This window comes from Orbicella faveolata, unplaced genomic scaffold (genome assembly GCF_042242905.1).
Source record: "Orbicella faveolata isolate gen_17 unplaced genomic scaffold, um_ofav_v1 contig_13, whole genome shotgun sequence".
Taxonomy (NCBI): Eukaryota; Metazoa; Cnidaria; class Anthozoa; order Scleractinia; family Merulinidae; genus Orbicella; species Orbicella faveolata.
Window position 1 is genome coordinate 32,025,531 of NW_028301540.1, and position 21,032 is coordinate 32,046,562.

Consider the following 21,032-nt stretch of genomic DNA (forward strand, 5'->3'; position numbering starts at 1 on the left):
GTATGGTCGAGCGAAATTTGAGGGCGCCACCAGTATAAAACCAATCATACTTAGTGGGCCATGAAATGTCAAAAAGATCATGAAGCAGAACCACAAAAAAAAAAGAAACCACAAAGAAATTTTAACTATGAACAAGGCCAAGCTAAGCGCTAACAAAAATTTGAAAAAAGTCATCTTTTGATCGGCGTTTGTTAGACATGTATGGTTACCGAAACAACAACAAATTTATTTCACGTCTCATTTTTGGTTTTACAACTTTGAACAACTGTGCCAGTGAGTTTATCTGTAGTATAACACTAGACCCTCGTGCAACTGTGATTCAGTGCAACACGCATAAATTGAATATCTATATAGCGGCGATTCTGAAAGAAAACAACACGTGCAAATAAAATTCATCTTTGAGGAAGTATTTCAAAGCAGGAAGAAATACACTAATCAGATTCAGCTTTGTTTTCGTGAAATGGTTTCACGAACTATTTTTTCGGAAATTTCATCGAAGCAAAATGATCGTATTGAGACAAGATACCAATATTGGGCAGGTTTTTGATACCATGACTGTAACATCGACTGATCAGTAAAAAGTGTTTGTAATAACTAATTAAAATCTGCATCTTGGAAAGTATTGGAAGCTGTTGCCAGCTACCTTAAACTAGGACAAGGAGCAATCTCTGATAGGGAATCAGGATGATTTTATTGAGCTCGAGAGATATAAGAATTCTAACGTTCAACATCCAGTGTTCTTACTAACTTGTCTTAATGGAAAATTTGATGCACGACCAGTTAATAACAGGAAAAAGGAAAGCTTAAGACTGTTAATAATCATACTTCAGGCAGAGCTGAAAAAAGACCAGCTGTCGCTGCTTCATTTGGCGCAGCGGTGACATTTTAGGACAATGTCAGCAAAAAAAGGTCCCGCGGAAAAAAGAAATCCCGCAAAATTTTTTCCACGGGCTAAATTATGCACACACTGAGTAAAATCTTGTTGCTGCCATCAGCCACTCAAAAGCACGATGTAACTGTGATAGAATGACACAGATTATTGTGTTTTACACTTGTCAATTCAGCACGCAGTTTAATTGAAAATCGCGAAAATGTTTCAATTTCAATTATATAGTTTCTGCGTTATAAAATTTCTGTGGACTCAATAAATGTAGAAACGCGACTTCCCAAAAATCGCAAAAATTAAATAACCAGCAAGAAAATCTACTCTTCTACAATCGCAAAACTTAGTTCCCGCTAAACACAAAAAATTGTCGATCCGCAAAAAATTTTGTGCCACACGGTATTTATTTTCGCGAGAATGACAACATCAAGTCAAGATGACTTACGTAAATATCGGTTACATAAAAACACGAACCGATGTAAAATCTTCCATTGTACCTGAAGAAGGCTGGTTTGGCCAGCCGAAATATAGTACACCTTCAAAAAATCATTCTACGTTGTGTCGGTTTTTGCTTTTGTATTCTTCATCAAGTCAAGCAATTATCCCGAGTACGGCAGCACTTAAATAGAGTGATAACACTAAGATAACAAACCAGAAGAAAACGAAAGAGCGGAAGAAACTAAACGGCAATGTCGGAAAACTTGAACACAACGATGAATGAAACTTCAGCTTAACTTTGTCAGACGTTTCCTATTCGTTAATTACTTTCTTCCGAATGACGAGATCAATCCAAACAATTATCCCGCCTTCAGTAGAATATAAACAGAGTGACGTTACTTAAGTTAACAAACCAGAAGAAGACTTATTTAATTTGTGAGCACAAGAGCAGAAAAAGAAACTTAACGACTATGTCTGAAAACCTGAATACAACCACGAATGGAACACAGCCATCGAGCTGCTCCAGCAATCCTACAGCAGAAAAAATCGGAATAACCGTCGCTTACTGCCTGATTTTTCCTGTTTCGCTGGCTGGGAACACCGTCATCGGAATAATTGTCTACAAGACGAAAACCATGAGAAGACCCATCAACTTTCTAATCGTTAACATGGCCATGTCCGATTTACTTTTTCACATTTTTGGCTTCCCTTACTGGATGCAAACGCTCTATATAGACTTCTGGCTGATCGGTGGTCCTCTTGGCCAGGCCTTGTGTAAGCTGACTTACTACTTACCATATGTCTCCCTTATTGTGTCTATTCAGAGCCTGGTTCTGATAGCAGTGGATCGATTTGGAGCTGTGGTATATCCCCTCCGTTCCCCACTCATCAGTTCAAAGCTGTGTCCGTTCTTCATCATCGCCACTTGGATCGTCGCGATGGCTGCTGCCTCCCCATATCTCTTCGCCCTCAAACTTGTTGAATATCCAGAAGGACTGGTTTGTCTCTTGCGGTGGAAAGAAGCCTTTGGAAAGTCCTCATCCATGGAGAATTACTTCGGGCCAGTTATTGTAGCCTTGTTCTTTATCCCCTTTGTTGTGATAGCCATACTTTACATTATCATCTATACAAAGCTCAAGTCACAAAAGAATCCAGGTGAGCGCTCGGCCAATGCTGAACAACAACGTCAGCAAAGGGAGCAAAATGTGTTAAAGATGGCCATTGCTATTGTGTTAGGGTTTGCAGTATGCTCGCTGCCCTTCGGTATCAGCTCGTTTTTCGTCTTCTTTGCATCGGACATATGGTCTTGTGGCTTTCTATACTTAACATCTGTTACCGCTTTAATGGCTAACGCAAATTCTGTCATAAATCCTTGCATCTGTCTTATTTTCAGTAGAAATTATCGTGAAGGACTTAAGACTCTCTTAAGATTACGGTGTTCCTTTAAGGTCGGAACATACGAGGGGACTAGCCCCTGTAACTAGGCCTTGACGGATTGTCCTCCTAAAAGTGGCATATTATACTACTAGCATAATAAGACTCTCTTTAGAAATAAGACTATCTTTAGAAAAAAGATTTTTAAGCAGCGCAGGAATTGATGATACTCGGTTAACCCTTAGTCATTCTTCAGTCGACCTGAAACGTTTAAAAACGTTAATTTAACTTAAAACTGCTTTGTATTTCATTCAATGTACACTATATCTTAAAGAACGGTTTTAAAGCATCCTTTTTAGCTGTTCTGTAAACTCCATTTCAAGTGTAATTTTTCGGTTTAAATTCATGACAAATTTGTTCGCTGTCTTGTAAACGGTGTAAACAATATTTTTTTCAACGCTGCTATTTAATATATGGACGCTTGATAAACTTCTTAGAGCGGTTGTTTATGTGTGTCTTCATTTGTAGATATTTGAAGCTATCTCGTGTACAAATTCCTTTATTAGGAAGAAATAAAGTGCGTGAAAACATCACTACAGTATTGATTAGTGAAGTCCGATTTTTTTCCACAGCCATTCTATGTAAACCTCTCTTTCTCTCCTGTTTTTTATCGCCACTGTTCTCTTTCTTCGACTGGACATTATTTTGATAAGCTGCATTGGTACAACAAAGTTTATTTATCTTACAACAAACCGTGCATGTTCAACAAGCCAAGTCTGAAACTAATTCTCAAGACAATCAGCCTTACAGCCCCATGTAATCGCTTACATACTACATTACTAGTCCCTTTCCTGCGATGATAAACCTGCAAATTTGAGAAAACATCCTGGATTTGCCCTGGGATGAGTTCATCATATGTTTGTGTGTCAAATATTTCTGAAACAGTCCCGCTGGTTATTGTTTTTGTTTTGTTGGCAGGCCTCTAAGATGCAAATTACGAATCACTTGTTGTCTTTTCATTTTGAAATTTCTCTTTCTACTCGGAGGTTTTACTTTAGTAGATTTTTGCAGAGTTGGAAACTGATACTATTCCATGTCAAGACAATCAGTCTTACAAGTATATATGTAGTTACAAGGGACATGCAATCGTTTATTTGCTGGGAGACTATAAACTTGCATGTCTAAGACTTAACCTCCTGGTTTTGCCCTCAGCTGGGCTCATTAGAAACGTGTGCTGGTTCCAGTTGTTTATGGAGCAGTCTTACTAGTCATTGCTTTTGTTTTACAACACTGGACTCTGAAAAGCAAATTGCGAGTTTTTGTCTTCTGAATTTTATTTTAAAATTATTCTTTCTATTTCCCGCCATATGGATGTTTTACATCGTAGTTTAATATTTTTCCATATCATGTATTAATCAGGCGTTTGTTGATTGAGTGAGAAGCCTGAACAGGAAGCTTCTGTCAATCACTCGCACGTTCAGTGCCCAGATGTTTTCCGTTCAGGTACGAACTTCTTGCTTCATGCGATTTTAACCATGTTGACAATAACAGCAATTATCAATCACACATTCGACCCGCAGAGCAAGCAGTCTTCAAAAACACCAATTTTTGGTGGACGGTTATCATCTGCGCCTCTTTGCCACAAGCTGTACACAAAACAACTTGGGACTTCTCAGCTGTCTCTAAATTCAAGAATACATCCAACATGCATCTTCTTAGAATATATCTCTGCTCATGTTAGGGTGTAAACGTGAAGTTCGTGACGCGTGACATGTGACGTAGAGTTCTTACATCCGAGACAGTTTACACGAGGAGAGAACGTTCAAAAACGTAGTGAAAATGTATATATGAGTTTTGTTCAGCGACAAATACAATGCTTGAAGTGCATCGTGTTTATTGTGGTTTTATTATCCGTGGGTAACACTCATCCGATGAAACCTTCGTTCAGTCAGAAACGGAGAATTCCTCGAAATCCCGTTTAATTTTTAACGGTATCAGTTCTCATAGGTAAATTTGAAAATTTGCGAGAAAAAAAAATTAATAAACCTTACTTTCGTGAATTTGTGAAAAAAACAATGACAATGTTTGTTGGGTTTGTTAACGGTAATTTGAGTGCATGAATGACCACAAAAAAATACATACTCACAGTCCTTTTTACATATAGTACTATTTTATGTGGGTCCTACGGTCTGATTAACCCGTTTTAGTTCGTGGGAGAGGTGTGGACACGAAGCGCCGGAGCTGATTTCAAACTTTATTTCAAACATTATTTAAAAATAATATTCCATCCATAGCGGTTAAACTGTCTGAATTGTCATAAAATTATACAGACAGAATTTTGGTGTGTCAGTTATTTGGCCTTTGTGGTAAAATCGTGTTTTTAAAGGGGGTTTCCTCGGACTTAAGAGGTTTTATTTCTTTTCAGGTTCCGCCGCCAAAACAAAGCACATGCGTGCAAAATCCCACCAGCTACGGAGGCTAATTCTAACCGGGTGCACGACTGTATTATCAATAAAATTTTGCGGCTTCTTGAAAAAGGCTGTTGAATTTAAAGGAGAGTGTGACATTACTTAAAATGACAAGAGTTTACAGGGTTTGCGTTAACAAAACAAATGAGGAGAAATTTTCCTTAAGAGGAGCAAGAAATTGCTAATTAAACTGTTAGTGATCAAAGTTCTCGTTGAAGGAACTATGTTAGAGTTAAAATGAAACGAAATCATAAAGCAAATAAATTCAGTAGTTTATTATTTTTAATCTAGTGAAAAGGCAGGCAAAGAACGTTTAGGAAAAAAGCTAGAGCAGTAAAATAAATAATGTTTTACGCTAAAAATTCGGGTCACAGTAACTTAATTGGGAAAACAGATGAATTGAAATTATATACTCTGCAATGTTGAGTTTTAGGTAACTACTCTCCGGTATGTTAGTTTTTTATCAGATGTTACAGCCGCGGCGGTGAGGTTTGCGTTGTCTTAATTTTCTCAGAAAGGAAAATATTTATAAATTGACGCTTAATTAACTCGGTGTTTGTTGACAGTGTGAACCACATATAATATGAACACGAAGCTTCTGTCAATCATTTGTACGATGTTATCACGTGGGGTGCTCATATGTTCGTCCCTTCAGGCACCTGCTTTGCATACAACAGAAAACCCTAACTGGGACATTATGGAGGGAGAAAGAAAAAACTACTCTGAAGAAAAAGCCCAAAAGTGTTATGTGTTCACCCTTCCTCGAGAAGTACTTACAGCACTGTAGATACATTTTTTCAGTCTGCCAAGCATACACATACCTGACTCTGTAACAACCCCACAAAACATATACTCTATAAAAGACACTGCGAATAAAACGTTTTATCAAATTAACAATTATAAATGTTCATAGGTAAAACAGGGACAAATACAAGCTCATTTTTTAACGGCTACTTCAAAATCGAGTACAGATTTCAATCAGTCTTGAAAAATAGCAGTGGAAAATCGTATTTTTAGATGCGACTTGAGACCCGCTAATAAATATGTCAATCAAACCTCGGGAGGCACGCTCCCACGTAAGGTTTTGTATTACACCCTCAGCCTCCTCTTGTGCGACATCTTTGACAAAATAATGAGGAAAACGTTTCATTAAGAGGAGCACGTAATTGCTAACCAAAAAGTTAAAAATATCTAGTTCAATGACACATGTTAGAGTTAAAATGAAACAAAATCATCATGGCAATAAATTAACTACTTTATCACTTACAAATGCATCTGACTGAATCGAAATAGACCTGCAAACCCTTTAGTCAAACAAAGCTTTGTCATTCTTAACAATTAACTTTCAATTAAAGCAACGAAGTTAAGAGGGTAATTCCACTTTCAAAACAACATAAAATGACAAGCGTTTACGCAGTTGGCGTTAACAAAACGAATGACGAAAAGTTTCTTTTATTTAGTTTATCTTTGATCCTAAAACAACCCGGTGTGGATAGTTTAACGTCACGGTAAAATAAATAACGTTTTATCCTGACCATTCAGGTGACAGTAGCTTTATCAGGGCCTTTATGAATTGAAATAACAAACTCTGCGATGTCGAGTTTTAGGTAATTACCCTCTGATATGTTATTGTTTTAACAGATGTTACAGCCGGGGCGGTGAGGTTTTCTGTCTTAATTTTCTCAAAAAACAAAATATTTATAAACTGGCGCCTAATTAACTCAGTGTTTGTTGAACGTGTGGGATCCATAATTGAACAGGAAAACAGTATACCTGTCATTAAACATGCCGTAAAAATTACTCATCGTTCTTTCTTTCCGCCTTCGGTGGAACATAAATAGATTGGCGTTGGTACGCTGAACAAACCACGAGAAAACTCGTTTAGGGGCATAAGCGCGGAAAAAGAAACCGAAAGGCAATGTCGGAAAAAGTGAATACAACGATGAATGGAACACAGCCATCGAGCTGCTACTTTAATCCTACAGCAAAAAAACTCGGAGAAACCTTTGCTTACTGCCTGCTTTTTCTTGTTTCGCTGGCTGGAAACACCGTCATCGGAATAATCGTCTACAAGACGAAAACCATGAGAAAACCCATCAACTTTTTAATCGTTAACATGGCTTCCCTCCCTGGATGCAAACACTCTATATACACTCCTGGCTGATCGGTGGTCCTCTTGGCCAGGCCTTATGCAAGCTGACTAACTACTTACCATATGTTTCCAATGCTGTGTCTGTTCAGAGCCTGGTTCTGATAGCAGTGGATCGATTTGGAGCTGTGGTATATCCCCTCCGTTCCCCACTCATCAGTTCAAGGCTGTGCCCGTTCTTCATTCTCGTCACTTGGATCGTCGCGATGGCTATCTACTCCCCATATCTCTTCGCCTGCAAACTTGTTGAGTATCCAGAAGGACTGGTTTGTCTCTTGCTGTGGAAAGACGCCTTTGGAGAGTCCTCATCTTATGACAATTACTTTGGGCCGGTTATTGTAGTTCTAATATTTATCCCGTTTGTTGTGATAGCCATACTTTACATTATCATCTATACAAAGCTCAAGTCACAAAAGAATCCAGGTGAGCACTCGGCCAACGCTGGAAAACAACGTCAGCAAAGAGAGCAAAATGTGTTAAAGATGACCATTGCTATTGTGTTAGGGTTTGCAGTATGCTCGCTGCCCTTCGGCATCAGCTGTTTTTTCGTCTTCTTTGCACCGGACACATGGTCTTGTGGCTTTCTACACTTTTTGGATGTTGTCGCTTTTACGACTAAAGCAAATTGTGCCATAAATCCTTGCATCTGTTTTATTTTCAGTAGAAATTATCGTGAAGGACTTAAGACTCTCTTCAGAAAAAAGAGTTTTAAGCAGCGCAGGAATTGATGATACTCGGTTAACCTTCAGTCATGCTTCAGTCGACCTGAAACGTTTAAAACTTTGCAGAACGGTTTTAAACCATCCTTTTCAGCTATTCTGTAAACTCCATTCAAGTGTAGTTTTTCGGTTTAAATTCATGATAAATTTGTTCGCTGTCTTGTAAACGGTGTAAACAATGTTTATTTCAACGCTGCTATTTAATATATGGACGCTTGATAAACTTCATAGAACGGTTGTTTATATGTCTTCATATGTAGAAATTTGTAGCTATCTCGTCTACAAATTTCTTTATTAGGGAGCAATAAAGTGCGTGAAAACATCAATACGGTATTGATTAGTGAAGTCCGATTTTTTTTTTTTTCCACAGCTATTCTATGTAAGCCTCTCTTTCTCTCCTTTTTTATCGTCACTGTTCTCTTTCTTCGACTGGACATTATTTTGATAAGCTGCATTGGTACAACAAACTTTTTTTTATCTTACAATAAACTGTGCATGTTCGACAAGCCAAGTCTGAAACTAATTCTCAAGACAATTAGCCTTACAGCCACATGTAATCGGTTACATACTACATTACTAGTCCCTTCCCTGGAATGATAAACCTGCATATTTGAGAAAACATCCTGGATTTGCCCTGGGATGAGCTCATCATATGTTTGTGTGTCAAGTGTTTCTAAAACAGTCCCGCTGGTTATTGTTTTTGTTTTGTTGGCAGACCTCTAAAATGCAAATTACGTGTCGCTTTTTGTCTTTTCATTTTAAAATTTCTCTTTCTACTCGGAGGTTTTACTTTAGTAGATTTTTCCAGAGTTGGAAACTGATACTATTCCATGTCAAGACAATCAGTCTTACAAGTATATATGTAGTTACAAGGGACATGCAATCGTTTATTTGCTGGGAGACTATAAACTTGCATGTCTAAGACTTAACCTCCTGGTTTTGCCCTCAGCTGGGCTCATTAGAAACGTGTGCTGGTTCCAGTTGTTTATGGAGCAGTCTTACTAGTCATTGCTTTTGTTTTACAACACTGGACTCTGAAAAGCAAATTGCGAGTTTTTGTCTTCTGAATTTTATTTTAAAATTATTCTTTCTATTTCCCGCCATATGGATGTTTTACATCGTAGTTTAATATTTTTCCATATCATGTATTAATCAGGCGTTTGTTGATTGAGTGAGAAGCCTGAACAGGAAGCTTCTGTCAGTCACTCGCACGTTCAGTGCCCATATGTTTTCCGTTCAGGTACGAACTTCTTGCTTCATGCGATTTTAACCATGCTGACAATAACAGCAATTATCAATCACACATTCGACCCGCAGAGCAAGCAGTCTTCAAAAACACCAATTTTTGGTGGACGGTTATCATCTGCGCCTCTTTGCCACAAGCTGCACACAAAACAACTTGGGACTTCTCAGCTGTCTCTAAATTCAAGAATACATCCAACATGCATCTTCTTAGAATATATCTCTGCTCATGTTAGGGTGTAAACGTGAAGTTCGTGACGCGTGACATGTGACGTAGAGTTCTTACATCCGAGACAGTTTACACGAGGAGAGAACGTTCAAAAACGTAGTGAAAATGCATGTATGAGTCTTGTTCAGCAACAAATACAATGCTTGAAGTGCATCGTGTTTATTGTGGTTTTATTATCCGTGGCTAACACTCGTCCGATGAAACTTTCGTTCAGTCAGAAACGGAGAATTCCTCGAAATCCCGTTTAATTTTTAACGGTATCAGTTCTCATAGGTAAATTTGAAAATTGGCGAAAAAAAATAATAAACCTTGTTTTCGTGAATTTGTGAAGAAAATAATGACAATGATAAGTTAATAAAGATGGTGAATTTTAAGCTCGGTAATGAAATGTGAAGGTGAATTAATCAACATGACACGAGCGTGGGACAAAGAAAAATCCTGAGTCCCCGACAGGAATCGAACCCATGACCTCCCGAACACCGGGCGGGCGCTTTATCCACTGAGCTACGAAAACTCATGAAGAGCAAAGTCATTTAACTGAGTTCATATATGATAGGTGTCCTGCATACTGCTAGGATCAACGCTATCGAATTCATCGTGAGTAGTGATAAGTTAATAAAGATGGTGAATTTTAAGCTCGGTAATGAAATGTGAAGGTGAATTAATCAACATGACACGAGCGTGGGACAAAGAAAAATTCTGAGTCCCCGACAGGACTCCATGAGTTCTCGTAGCTCAGTGGATAAAGCGCCCGCCCGGTGTTCGGGAGGTCATGGGTTCGATTCCTGTCGGGGACTCAGAATTTTTCTTTGTCCCACGCTCGTGTCATGTTGATTAATTCACCTTCACATTTCATTACCGAGCTTAAAATTCACCATCTTTATTAACTTATCACTACTCACGATGAATTCGATAGCGTTGATCCTAGCAGTATGCAGGACACCTATCATATATTAACTCAGTTAAATGACCTTGCTCTCCATGAGTTCTCGTAGCTCAGTGGATAAAGCGCCAGCCCGGTGTTCGGGAGGTCATGGGTTCGATTCCTGTTGGGGACTCAGAATTTTTCTTTGTCCCACGCTCGTGTCATGTTGATTAATTCACCTTCACAATAATGACAATGTTTGTTGGGTTTGTTAACGTTAATTTGAGTGCATGAATGACCACAAAAAAATACATACTCACAGTCCTTTTTACATATAGTACTATTTTATGTGGGTCTGCGGTCTGATCAACCTGTTTTAGTTCGTGGGAGAGGTGTGGACACGAAGCGCCGGAGCTGATTTCAAACTTTATTTCAAACATTATTTAAAAATAATATTCCATCCATAGCGGTTAAACTGTCTGAATTGTCATAAAATTATACAGACAGAATTTTGGTGTGTCAGTTATTTAGTCTTTGTGGTAAAATCGTGTTTTTAAAGAGGGTTTCCTCGGACTTAAGAGGTTTTATTTCTTTTCAGGTTCCGCCGCCAAAACAAAGCACATGCGTGCAAAATCCCACCAGCTACGGAGGCTAATTCTAACCGGGTGCACGACTGTATTATCAATAAAATTTTGCGGCTTCTTGAAAAAGGCTGTTGAATTTAAAGGAGAGTGTGACATTACTTAAAATGACAAGAGTTTACAGGGTTTGCGTTAACAAAACAAATGAGGAGAAATTTTCCTTAAGAGGAGCAAGAAATTGCTAATTAAACTGTTAGTGATCAAAGTTCTCGTTGAAGGAACTATGTTAGAGTTAAAATGAAACAAAATCATAAAGCAAATAAATTCAGTAGTTTATTATTTTTAATCTAGTGAAAAGGCAGGCAGAGAACGTTTAGGAAAAAGCTAGAGCAGTAAAATAAATAATGTTTTACGCTAAAAATTCGGGTCACAGTAACTTAATTGGGAAAACAGATGAATTGAAATTATATACTCTGCAATGTTGAGTTTTAGGTAACTACTCTCCGGTATGTTAGATTTTTATCAAATGTTACAGCCGCGGCGGTGAGGTTTGCGTCGCCTTAATTTTCTCAGAAAGGAAAATATTTATAAATTGACGCTTAATTAACTCGGTGTTTGTTGACTGTGTGTGAACCATATATAATATGAACAGGAAGCTTCTGTCAATCATTTGTACGATGTTATCACGTGGGGTGCTCATATGTTCGTCCCTTCAGGCACCTGCTCTGCATACAACAGAAAACCCTAACTGGGACATTATTGAGGGAGAAAGAAAAAACTATTCTGAAGAAAAAGCCCAAAAGTGTTATGTGTTCACCCTTCCTCGAGGAGAACTTACAGCACTGTAGATACATTTTTTCAGTCTGCCAAGCATACACATACCTGACTCTGTAACAACCCCACAAAACATATACTCTATAAAAGACACTGCGAATAAAACGTTTTATCAAATTAACAATTATAAATGTTCATAGGTAAAACAGGGACACATACACGCTCATTTTTTAACGGCTACTTCAAAATCGAGTACAGATTTCAATCAGTCTTGAAAAATAGCAGTGGAAAATCATATTTTTAGATGCGACTTGAGACCCGCTAATAAATATGTCAATCAAACCTCGGGAGGCACGCTCCCACGTAAGGTTTTGAGTTACACCCTCAGCCTCTTCTTGTGCGACATCTTTGACAAAATAATGAGGAAAACGTTCATTAAGAGGAGCACGTAATTGCTAATCAAAAAGTTAAAAATATCTAGTTCAATGACACATGTTAGAGTTAAAATGAAACAAAATCATCATGGCAATAAATTAACTACTTTATCACTTACAAATACATCTGACTGAATCGAAATAGACCCGCAAACCCTTTAGTCAAACAAAGCTTTGTCATTCTTAACAATTAACCTTCAATTAAAGCAACGAAGTTAAGAGGGTAATTCCACTTTCAATACAACATAAAATGACAAGCGTTTACACAGTTGGCGTTAACAAAACGAATGACGAAAAGTTTCTTTTATTTAGTTTATCTTTGATCCTAAAACAACCCGGTGTGGATAGTTTAACGTCACGGTAAAATAAATAACGTTTTATCCTGACCATTCAGGTGACAGTAGCTTTATCAGGACCTTTATGAATTGAAATAACAAACTCTGCGATGTCGAGTTTTTAGGTAATTACCCTCTGATATGTTATTGTTTTAACAGATGTTACAGCCGGGGCGGTGAGGTTTTCTGTCTTAATTTTCTCAAAAAACAAAATATTTATAAACTGGCGCCTAATTAACTCAGTGTTTGTTGAACGTGTGGGATCCATAAATGAACAGGACAACAGTCTGCCTGTCATTAAACATGTCGTGAAAATTACTCATCGTTCTTTCTTTCCGCCTTCGGCGGAACATAAATAGATTGGCGTTGGTACGCTGAACAAACCACGAGAAAGCTCGTTTAGGGGCGTAAGCGCGGAAAAAGAAACCGTAAGGCAATGGCGGAAAAAGTGAATACAACGATGAATGGAACACAGCCATCGAGCTGCTCCAGCAATCCTACAGCAGAAAAAATCGGAATAACCGTCGCTTACTGCCTGCTTTTTCTTGTTTCGCTGGCTGGGAACACCGTCATCGGAATAATTGTCTACAAGAAGAAAACCATGAGAAGACCCATCAACTTTCTAATCGTTAACATGGCCATGTCCGATTTACTTTTTCCCATTTTTGGCTTCCCTTACTGGATGCAAAATTTCTATATAGACTCCTGGCTGATCGGTGGTCCTCTTGGCCAGGCCTTGTGCAAGCTGACTTACTACTTACCATATGTCTCCACTGCTGTGTCTATTCAGAGCCTGGTTCTGATAGCAGTGGATCGATTTGGAGCTGTGGTATATCCCCTCCGTTCCCCACTCATCAGTTCAAGGCTGTGCCCGTTCTTCATTCTCGCCACTTGGATCGTCACGATGGCTGCTGCCTCCCCATATCTCTTCGCCTACAAACTTGTTGAATATCCAGAAGGACTGGTTTGTCTCTTGCGGTGGAAAGAAGCCTTTGGAAAGTCCTCATCCTTGGAGAATTACTTCGGGCCAGTTATTGTAGCCTTGTTCTTTATCCCCTTTGTTGTGATAGCCATACTTTACATTATCATCTATACAAAGCTCAAGTCACAAAAGAATCCAGGTGAGCACTCGGCCAATGCTGGAAAACAACGTCAGCAAAGGGAGCAAAATGTATTAAAGATGGCCATTGCTATTGTGTCAGGGTTTGCAGTATGCTGGCTGCCCTTCGGTATCAGATGGTTTTTCATCTTCTTTGCATCGGACATATGGTCTTGTGGCTTTCTATACTTAACATATGTTGCCATTTTAATGGCTCAAGCAAGTTGTGCCATAAATCCTTGCATCTGTTTTATTTTCAGTAGAAATTATCGTGAAGGACTTAAGACTCTCTTAAGATTACGGTGTTCCTTTAAGGTCGGAACATACGAGGGGACTAGCCCCTGTAACTAGGCCTTGACGGATTATCCTCCTAAAAGTGGCATATTATGCTACTAGCATAATAAGACTCTCTTTAGAAATAAGACTATCTTTAGAAAAAAGATTTTTAAGCAGCGCAGGAATTGATGATACTCGGTTAACCCTTAGTCATTCTTCAGTCGACCTGAAACGTTTAAAAACGTTAATTTAACTTAAAACTGCTTTGTATTTCATTCAATGTACACTATATCTTACAGAACGGTTTTAAAGCATCCTTTTTAGCTATTCTGTAAACTCCATTTCAAGTGTAATTTTTCGGTTTAAATTCATGACAAATTTGTTCGCTGTCTTGTAAACGGTGTAAACAATATTTATTTCAACGCTGCTATTTAATATATGGACGCTTGATAAACTTCATAGAACGGTTGTTTATGTATGTCTTCATTTGTAGATATTTGAAGCTATCTCGTGTACAAATTTCTTTATTAGGAAGAAATAAAGTGCGTGAAAACATCACTACAGTATTGATTAGTGAAGTCCGATTTTTTTCCACATCCATTCTATGTAAACCTCTCTTTCTCTCCTGTTTTTTATCGCCACTGTTCTCTTTCTTCGACTGGACATTATTTTGATAAGCTGCATTGGTACAACAAAGTTTATTTATCTTACAACAAACCGTGCATGTTCAACAAGCCAAGTCTGAAACTAATTCTCAAGACAATCAGCCTTACAGCCACATGTAATCGGTTACATACTACATTACTAGTCCCTTTCCTGCGATGATAAACCTGCATATTTGAGGAAACATCCTGGATTTGCCCTGGGATGAGCTCATCATATGTTTGTGTGTCAAGTGTTTCTAAAACAGTCCCGCTGGTTATTGTTTTTGTTTTGTTGGCAGGCCTCTAAGATGCAAATTACGAGTCACTTTTTGTCTTTCCATATTAAAATTTCTCTTTCTACTCGGAGGTTTTGCTTTAGTAGATTTTTCCAGAGTTGGAAACTGATACTATTCCATGTCAAGACAATCAGTCTTACAAGTATTTACCAGGGACATGCAATCGTTTATTTGCTGGGAGACTATAAACTTGCATGTCTAAGACTTAACCTCCTGGTTTTGCCCTCTGCAGGGCTCATTAGAAACGTGTCCTGGTTCCAGTTGTTTATGGAGCAGTCTTACTAGTCATTGCTTTTGTTTTATAACACTGGACTCTGAAAAGCAAATTGCGAGTTTTTGTCTTCTGAATTTTATTTTAAAATTATTCTTTCTATTTCCCGCCATATGGATGTTTTACATCGTAGTTTAATATTTTTCCATGTCATGTATTAATCAGGCGTTTGTTGATTGAGTGAGAAGCCTGAACAGGAAGCTTCTGTCAATCACTCGCACGTTCAGTGCCCATATGTTTTCCGTTCAGGTACGAACTTCTTGCTTCATGCGATTTTCACCATGCTGACAATAACAGCAATTATCAATCACACAGTCGACGCGCAGAGCAAGCAGTCTTCAAAAACACCAATTTTTGGTGGACGGTTATCATCTGCGCCTCTTTGCCACAAGCTGCACACAAAACAACTTGGGACTTCTCAGCTGTCTCTAAATTCAAGAATACATCCAACATGTATCTTGTTAGAATATATCTCTGCTCATGTTAGGGTGTAAACGTGAAGTTCGTGACGCGTGACATGTGACGTAGAGTTCTTACATCCGAGACAGTTTACACGAGGAGAGAACGTTCAAAAACGTAGTGAAAATGTATGTATGAGTTTTGTTCAGCGACAAATACAATGCTTGAAGTGCATCGTGTTTATTGTGGTTTTATTATCCGTGGGTAACACTCATCCGATGAAACTTTCGTTCAGTCAGAAACGGAGAATTCCTCGAAATCCAGTTTAATTTTTAACGGTATCAGTTCTCATAGGTAAATTTGAAAATTCGCGAGAAAAAAAAATTAATAAACTTTGTTTTCGTGAATTTGTGAAAAAAATAATGACAATGTTTGTTGGGTTTGTTAACGTTAATTTGAGTGCATGAATGACCACAAAAAAATACATACTCACAGTCCTTTTTACATATAGTACTATTTTATGTGGGTCTACGGTCTGATCAACCCGTTTTAGTTCGTGGGAGAGGTGTGGACACGAAGCGCCGGAGCTGATTTCAAACTTTATTTCAAACATTATTTAAAAATAATATTCCATTTATAGCGGTTAAACTGTCTGAATTGTCATAAAATTATACAGACAGAATTTTGGTGTGTCAGTTATTTGGTCTTTGTGGTAAAATCGTGTTTTTAAAGGGGGTTTCCTCGGACTTAAGAGGTTTTATTTCTTTTCAGGTTCCGCCGCCAAAACAAAGCACATGCGTGCAAAATCCCACCAGCTACGGAGGCTAATTCTAACCGGGTGCACGACTGTATTATCAATAAAATTTTGCGGCTTCTTGAAAAAGGCTGTTGAATTTAAAGGAGAGTGTGACATTACTTAAAATGACAAGAGTTTACAGGGTTTGCGTTAACAAAACAAATGAGGAGAAATTTTCCTTAAGAGGAGCAAGAAATTGCTAATTAAACTGTTAGTGATCAAAGTTCTCGTTGAAGGAACTATGTTAGAGTTAAAATGAAACGAAATCATAAAGCAAATAAATTCAGTAGTTTATTATTTTTAATCTAGTGAAAAGGCAGGCAAAGAACGTTTAGGAAAAAAGCTAGAAGAGTAAAATAAATAATGTTTTACGCTAAAAATTCGGGTCACAGTAACTTAATTGGGAAAACAGATGAATTGAAATTATATACTCTGCAATGTTGAGTTTTAGGTAACTACTCTCCGGTATGTTAGTTTTTTATCAAATGTTACAGCCGCGGCGGTGAGGTTTTCGTTGTCTTAATTTTCTCAGAAAGGAAAATATTTATAAATTGACGCTTAATTAACTCGGTGTTTGTTGACTGTGTGTGAACCATATATAATATGAACAGGAAGCTTCTGTCAATCATTTGTACGATGTTATCACGTGGGGTGCTCATATGTTCGTCCCTTCAGGCACCTGCTCTGCATACAACAGAAAACCCTAACTGGGACATTATTGAGGGAGAAAGAAAAAACTATTCTGAAGAAAAAGCCCAAAAGTGTTATGTGTTCACCCTTCCTCGAGAAGAACTTACAGCACTGTAGATACATTTTTCAGTCTGCCAAGCATACACATACCTGACTCTGTAACAACCCCACAAAACATATACTCTATAAAAGACACTGCGAATAAAACGTTTTATCAAATTAACAATTATAAATGTTCATAGGTAAAACAGGGACACATACACGCTCATTTTTTAACGGCTACTTCAAAATCGAGTACAGATTTCAATCAGTCTTGAAAAATAGCAGTGGAAAATCGTATTTTTAGATGCGACTTGAGACCCGCTAATAAATATGTCAATCAAACCTCGGGAGGCACGCTCCCACGTAAGGTTTTGAGTTACACCCTCAGCCTCTTCTCGTGCGACATCTTTGACAAAATAATGAGGAAAACGTTTCATTAAGAGGAGCACGTAATTGCTAATCAAAAAGTTAAAAATATCTAGTTCAATGACAGATGTTAGAGTTAAAATGAAACAAAATCATCATGGCAATAAATTAACTACTTTATCACTTACAAATACATCTGACTGAATCGAAATAGACCCGCAAACCCTTTAGTCAAACAAAGCTTTGTCATTCTTAACAATTAACTTTCAATTAAAGTAACGAAGTTAAGAGGGTAATTCCACTTTCAATACAACATAAAATGACAAGCGTTTACACAGTTGGCGTTAACAAAACGAATGACGAAAAGTTTCTTTTATTTAGTTTATCTTCCTAAAACAACCCGGTGTGGATAGTTTAACGTCACGGTAAAATAAATAACGTTTTATCCTGACCATTCAGGTGACAGTAGCTTTATCAGGGCCTTTGTGAATTGAAATAACAAACTCTGCGATGTCGAGTTTTTAGGCAATTACCCTCTGATATGTTATTGTTTTAACAGATGTTACAGCCGGGGCGGTGAGGTTTTCTGTCTTAATTTTCTCAAAAAGCAAAATATTTATAAACTGGCGCCTAATTAACTCAGTGTTTGTTGAACGTGTGGGATCCATAAATGAACAGGACAACAGTCTGCCTGTCATTAAACATGTCGTGAAAATTACTCATCGTTCTTTCTTTCCGCCTTCGGTGGAACATAAATAGATTGGCGTTGGTACGCTGAACAAACCACGAGAAAGCTCGTTTAGGGGCGTAAGCGCGGAAAAAGAAACCGTAAGGCAATGTCGGAAAAAGTGAATGCAACGATGAATGGAACACAGCCAGCGAGCTGCTACAGGAATCTTACAGCAGAAAAAATTGGACACACCTTTGCTTACTGCCTGATTGTTCTTGTCTCGCTGGCCGGGAACACCGTCATCGCTCGGAATAATTGTCTACAAGAAGAAAACCATGAGAAGACCCATCAACTTTCTAATCGTTAACATGGCCATGTCCGATTTACTTTTTCACATTTTTGACTTCCCTTCCTGGATGCAAAATTTCTATATAGACTCCTGGCTGATCGGTGGTCCTCTTGGCCAGGCCTTGTGCAAGCTGACTTACTACTTACCATATGTTTCCGCTGCTGTGTCTATTCAGAGCCTGGTTCTGATAGCAGTGGATCGATTTGGAGCTGTGGTATATCCCCTCCGTTCCCCACTCATCAGTTCAAGGCTGTGCCCGTTCTTCATTCTCGCCACTTGGATCGTCGCGATGGCTGCTGCCTCCCCATATCTCTTCGCCCTCAAACTTGTTGAATATCCAGAAGGACTGGTTTGTGACGGTCTCTTGCGGTGGAAAGAAGCCTTTGGAAAGTCCTCATCCTTGGAGAATTACTTCGGGCCAGTTATTGTAGCCTTCGTCTTTATCCCCTTTGTTGTGATAGCCATACTTTACATTATCATCTATACAAAGCTCAAGTCACAAAAGAATCCAGGTGAGCACTCGGCCAATGCTGAACAACAACGTCAGCAAAGGGAGCAAAATGTGTTAAAGATGACCATTGCTATTGTGTTAGGGTTTGCAGTATCCTGGCTGCCCTCCGGTATCAGATGGTTTTTCATCTTCTTTGCATCGGACATATGGTCTTGTGGCTTTCAATACTTAGCATATGTTGCCATTTTAATGGCTCAAGCAAGTTGTGCCATAAATCCTTGCATCTGTTTTATTTTCAGTAGAAATTATCGTGAAGGACTTAAGACTCTCTTAAGATTACGGTGTTCCTTTAAGGTCGGAACATACGAGGGGACTAGCCCCTGTAACCAGGCCTTGGCGGATTGTCCTCCTAAAAGTGGCATATTATGCTACTAGCATAATAAGACTCTCTTTAGAAATAAGACTATCTTTAGAAAAAAGATTTTTAAGCAGCGCAGGAATTGATGATACTCGGTTAACCCTTAGTCATTCTTCAGTCGACCTGAAACGTTTAAAAACGTTAATTTAACTCAAAACTGCTTTGTATTTCATTCAATGTACACTATATCTTACAGAACGGTTTTAAAGCATCCTTTTTAGCTATTCTGTAAACTCCATTTCAAGTGTAATTTTTCGGTTTAAATTCATGACAAATTTGTTCGCTGTCTTGTAAACGGTGTAAACAATATTTATTTCAACGCTGCTATTTAATATATGGACGCTTGATAAACTTCATAGAACGGTTGTTTATGTATGTCTTCATTTGTAGATATTTGAAGCTATCTCGTCTACAAATTTCTTTATTAGGGAGAAATAAAGTGCGTGAAAACATCACTACAGTATTGATTAGTGAAGTTCGATTTTTTTCCACAGCCATTCTATGTAAACCTCTCTTTCTCTCCTGTTTTTTATCGCCACTGTTCTCTTTCTTCGACTGGACATTATTTTGATAAGCTGCATTGGTACAACAAACTAGTTCTCAATTCAATTCTGAAACTAATTCTCAAGACAATCAGCCTTACAGCCACATGTAATCGGTTACATACTACATTACTAGTCCCTTTCCTGCATATTTGAGGAAACATCCTGGATTTGCCCTGGGATGAGCTCATCATATGTTTGTGTGTCAAGTGTTTCTGAAACAGTCCCGCTGGTTATTGTTTTTGTTTTGTTGGCAGGCCTCTAAGATGCAAATTACGAGTCACTTTTTGTCTTTCCATATTAAAATTTCTCTTTCTACTCGGAGGTTTTGCTTTAGTAGATTTTTCCAGAGTTGGAAACTGATACTATTCCATGTCAAGGCAATCAGTCTACAAGTATTTACAAGGGACATGCAATCGAAAAAACCTTGTTTACGTGAATTTGTGAGAGAAATAATGACAATGTTTGTTGGGCTTGTTAACAGTAATTTGAGTGCATCAATGACCACAAAAAAAAATACATACTCACAGGCCTTTTTACATATATTATGTGGGACTACGTTCTGATCAACACGTTTTAGTTCGTTGGAGAGGTGTGGACACGAAGCGCCGGAGCTGATTTCAAACTTTATTTCAAACATTATTTTAAAATAATATTCCATCCATAGCGGTTAAACTGTCTGAATTGTCATAAAATTATACAGACAGAATTTTGGTGTTTCAGTTATTTAGTCTTCGTGGTAAAATCCTGTTTTTAAAGGGGGCTTCCTCGGACTCAAGAGGTGTTATTTCTTTTGAGGTTCCGCCGACAAAACAAAACACATGCATGCAAAATCCCACCAGCTACGGAGGCAAACTCTAATCAGGTGCAAGACTGTATTATCAATAAAATTTTGCGGCCTCTTGAATAACGCTGTTAATTTAAAGGAGAGTGGGATATTACTTAAAACGACAAGAGTTTACAGGGTTGGCGTTAACAAAACAAATGAGGAGAAATTTTCCCTAAAAGGAGCACGAAATTGCTAATTAAACTGATCAAAGTTCTCGTTGAATTAGCTATGTTAGAGTTAAAATGAAACAAAATCATAAAGCAAATAAATTCAGTAGTTTATTATTTTTAATCTAGTGAAAAGGCAGGCAGAGAACGTTTAGGAAAAAAGCTAGAGCAGTAAAATAAATAATGTTTTACGCTAAAAATTCGGGTCACAGTAACTTAATTGGGAAAACAGATGA

General features: G+C 38.1%; 3 protein-coding genes and 1 pseudogene across 3 annotated transcripts; all 4 read left to right on the plus strand.

Moving 5' to 3' along the window:
• The first annotated feature begins 641 nt into the window (after positions 1 to 641).
• LOC149115977 (QRFP-like peptide receptor) lies at positions 642 to 3,286 on the plus strand. The gene has a single exon (XM_089285513.1). It carries the CDS (start codon positions 1,792 to 1,794, stop codon positions 2,803 to 2,805), a length of 1,014 nt encoding a protein of 337 aa, XP_089141639.1. The 5' UTR covers positions 642 to 1,791; the 3' UTR covers positions 2,806 to 3,286.
• Positions 3,287 to 6,651: 3,365 nt separating this feature from the next.
• LOC149115978 (substance-P receptor-like) lies at positions 6,652 to 8,364 on the plus strand (annotated as a pseudogene).
• Positions 8,365 to 12,763: 4,399 nt separating this feature from the next.
• LOC149115979 (substance-K receptor-like) lies at positions 12,764 to 14,424 on the plus strand. Its single transcript, XM_089285514.1, has one exon. The coding sequence runs from the start codon at positions 12,928 to 12,930 to the stop codon at positions 13,939 to 13,941; it is 1,014 nt and encodes a 337-aa protein (XP_089141640.1). The 5' UTR covers positions 12,764 to 12,927; the 3' UTR covers positions 13,942 to 14,424.
• A 3,857-nt stretch (positions 14,425 to 18,281) lies between these two features.
• LOC149115980 (neuropeptide SIFamide receptor-like) lies at positions 18,282 to 19,713 on the plus strand. Its single transcript, XM_089285515.1, has one exon. It carries the CDS (start codon positions 18,376 to 18,378, stop codon positions 19,273 to 19,275), a length of 900 nt encoding a protein of 299 aa, XP_089141641.1. The 5' UTR covers positions 18,282 to 18,375; the 3' UTR covers positions 19,276 to 19,713.
• The last annotated feature ends 1,319 nt before the right edge of the window (positions 19,714 to 21,032 follow it).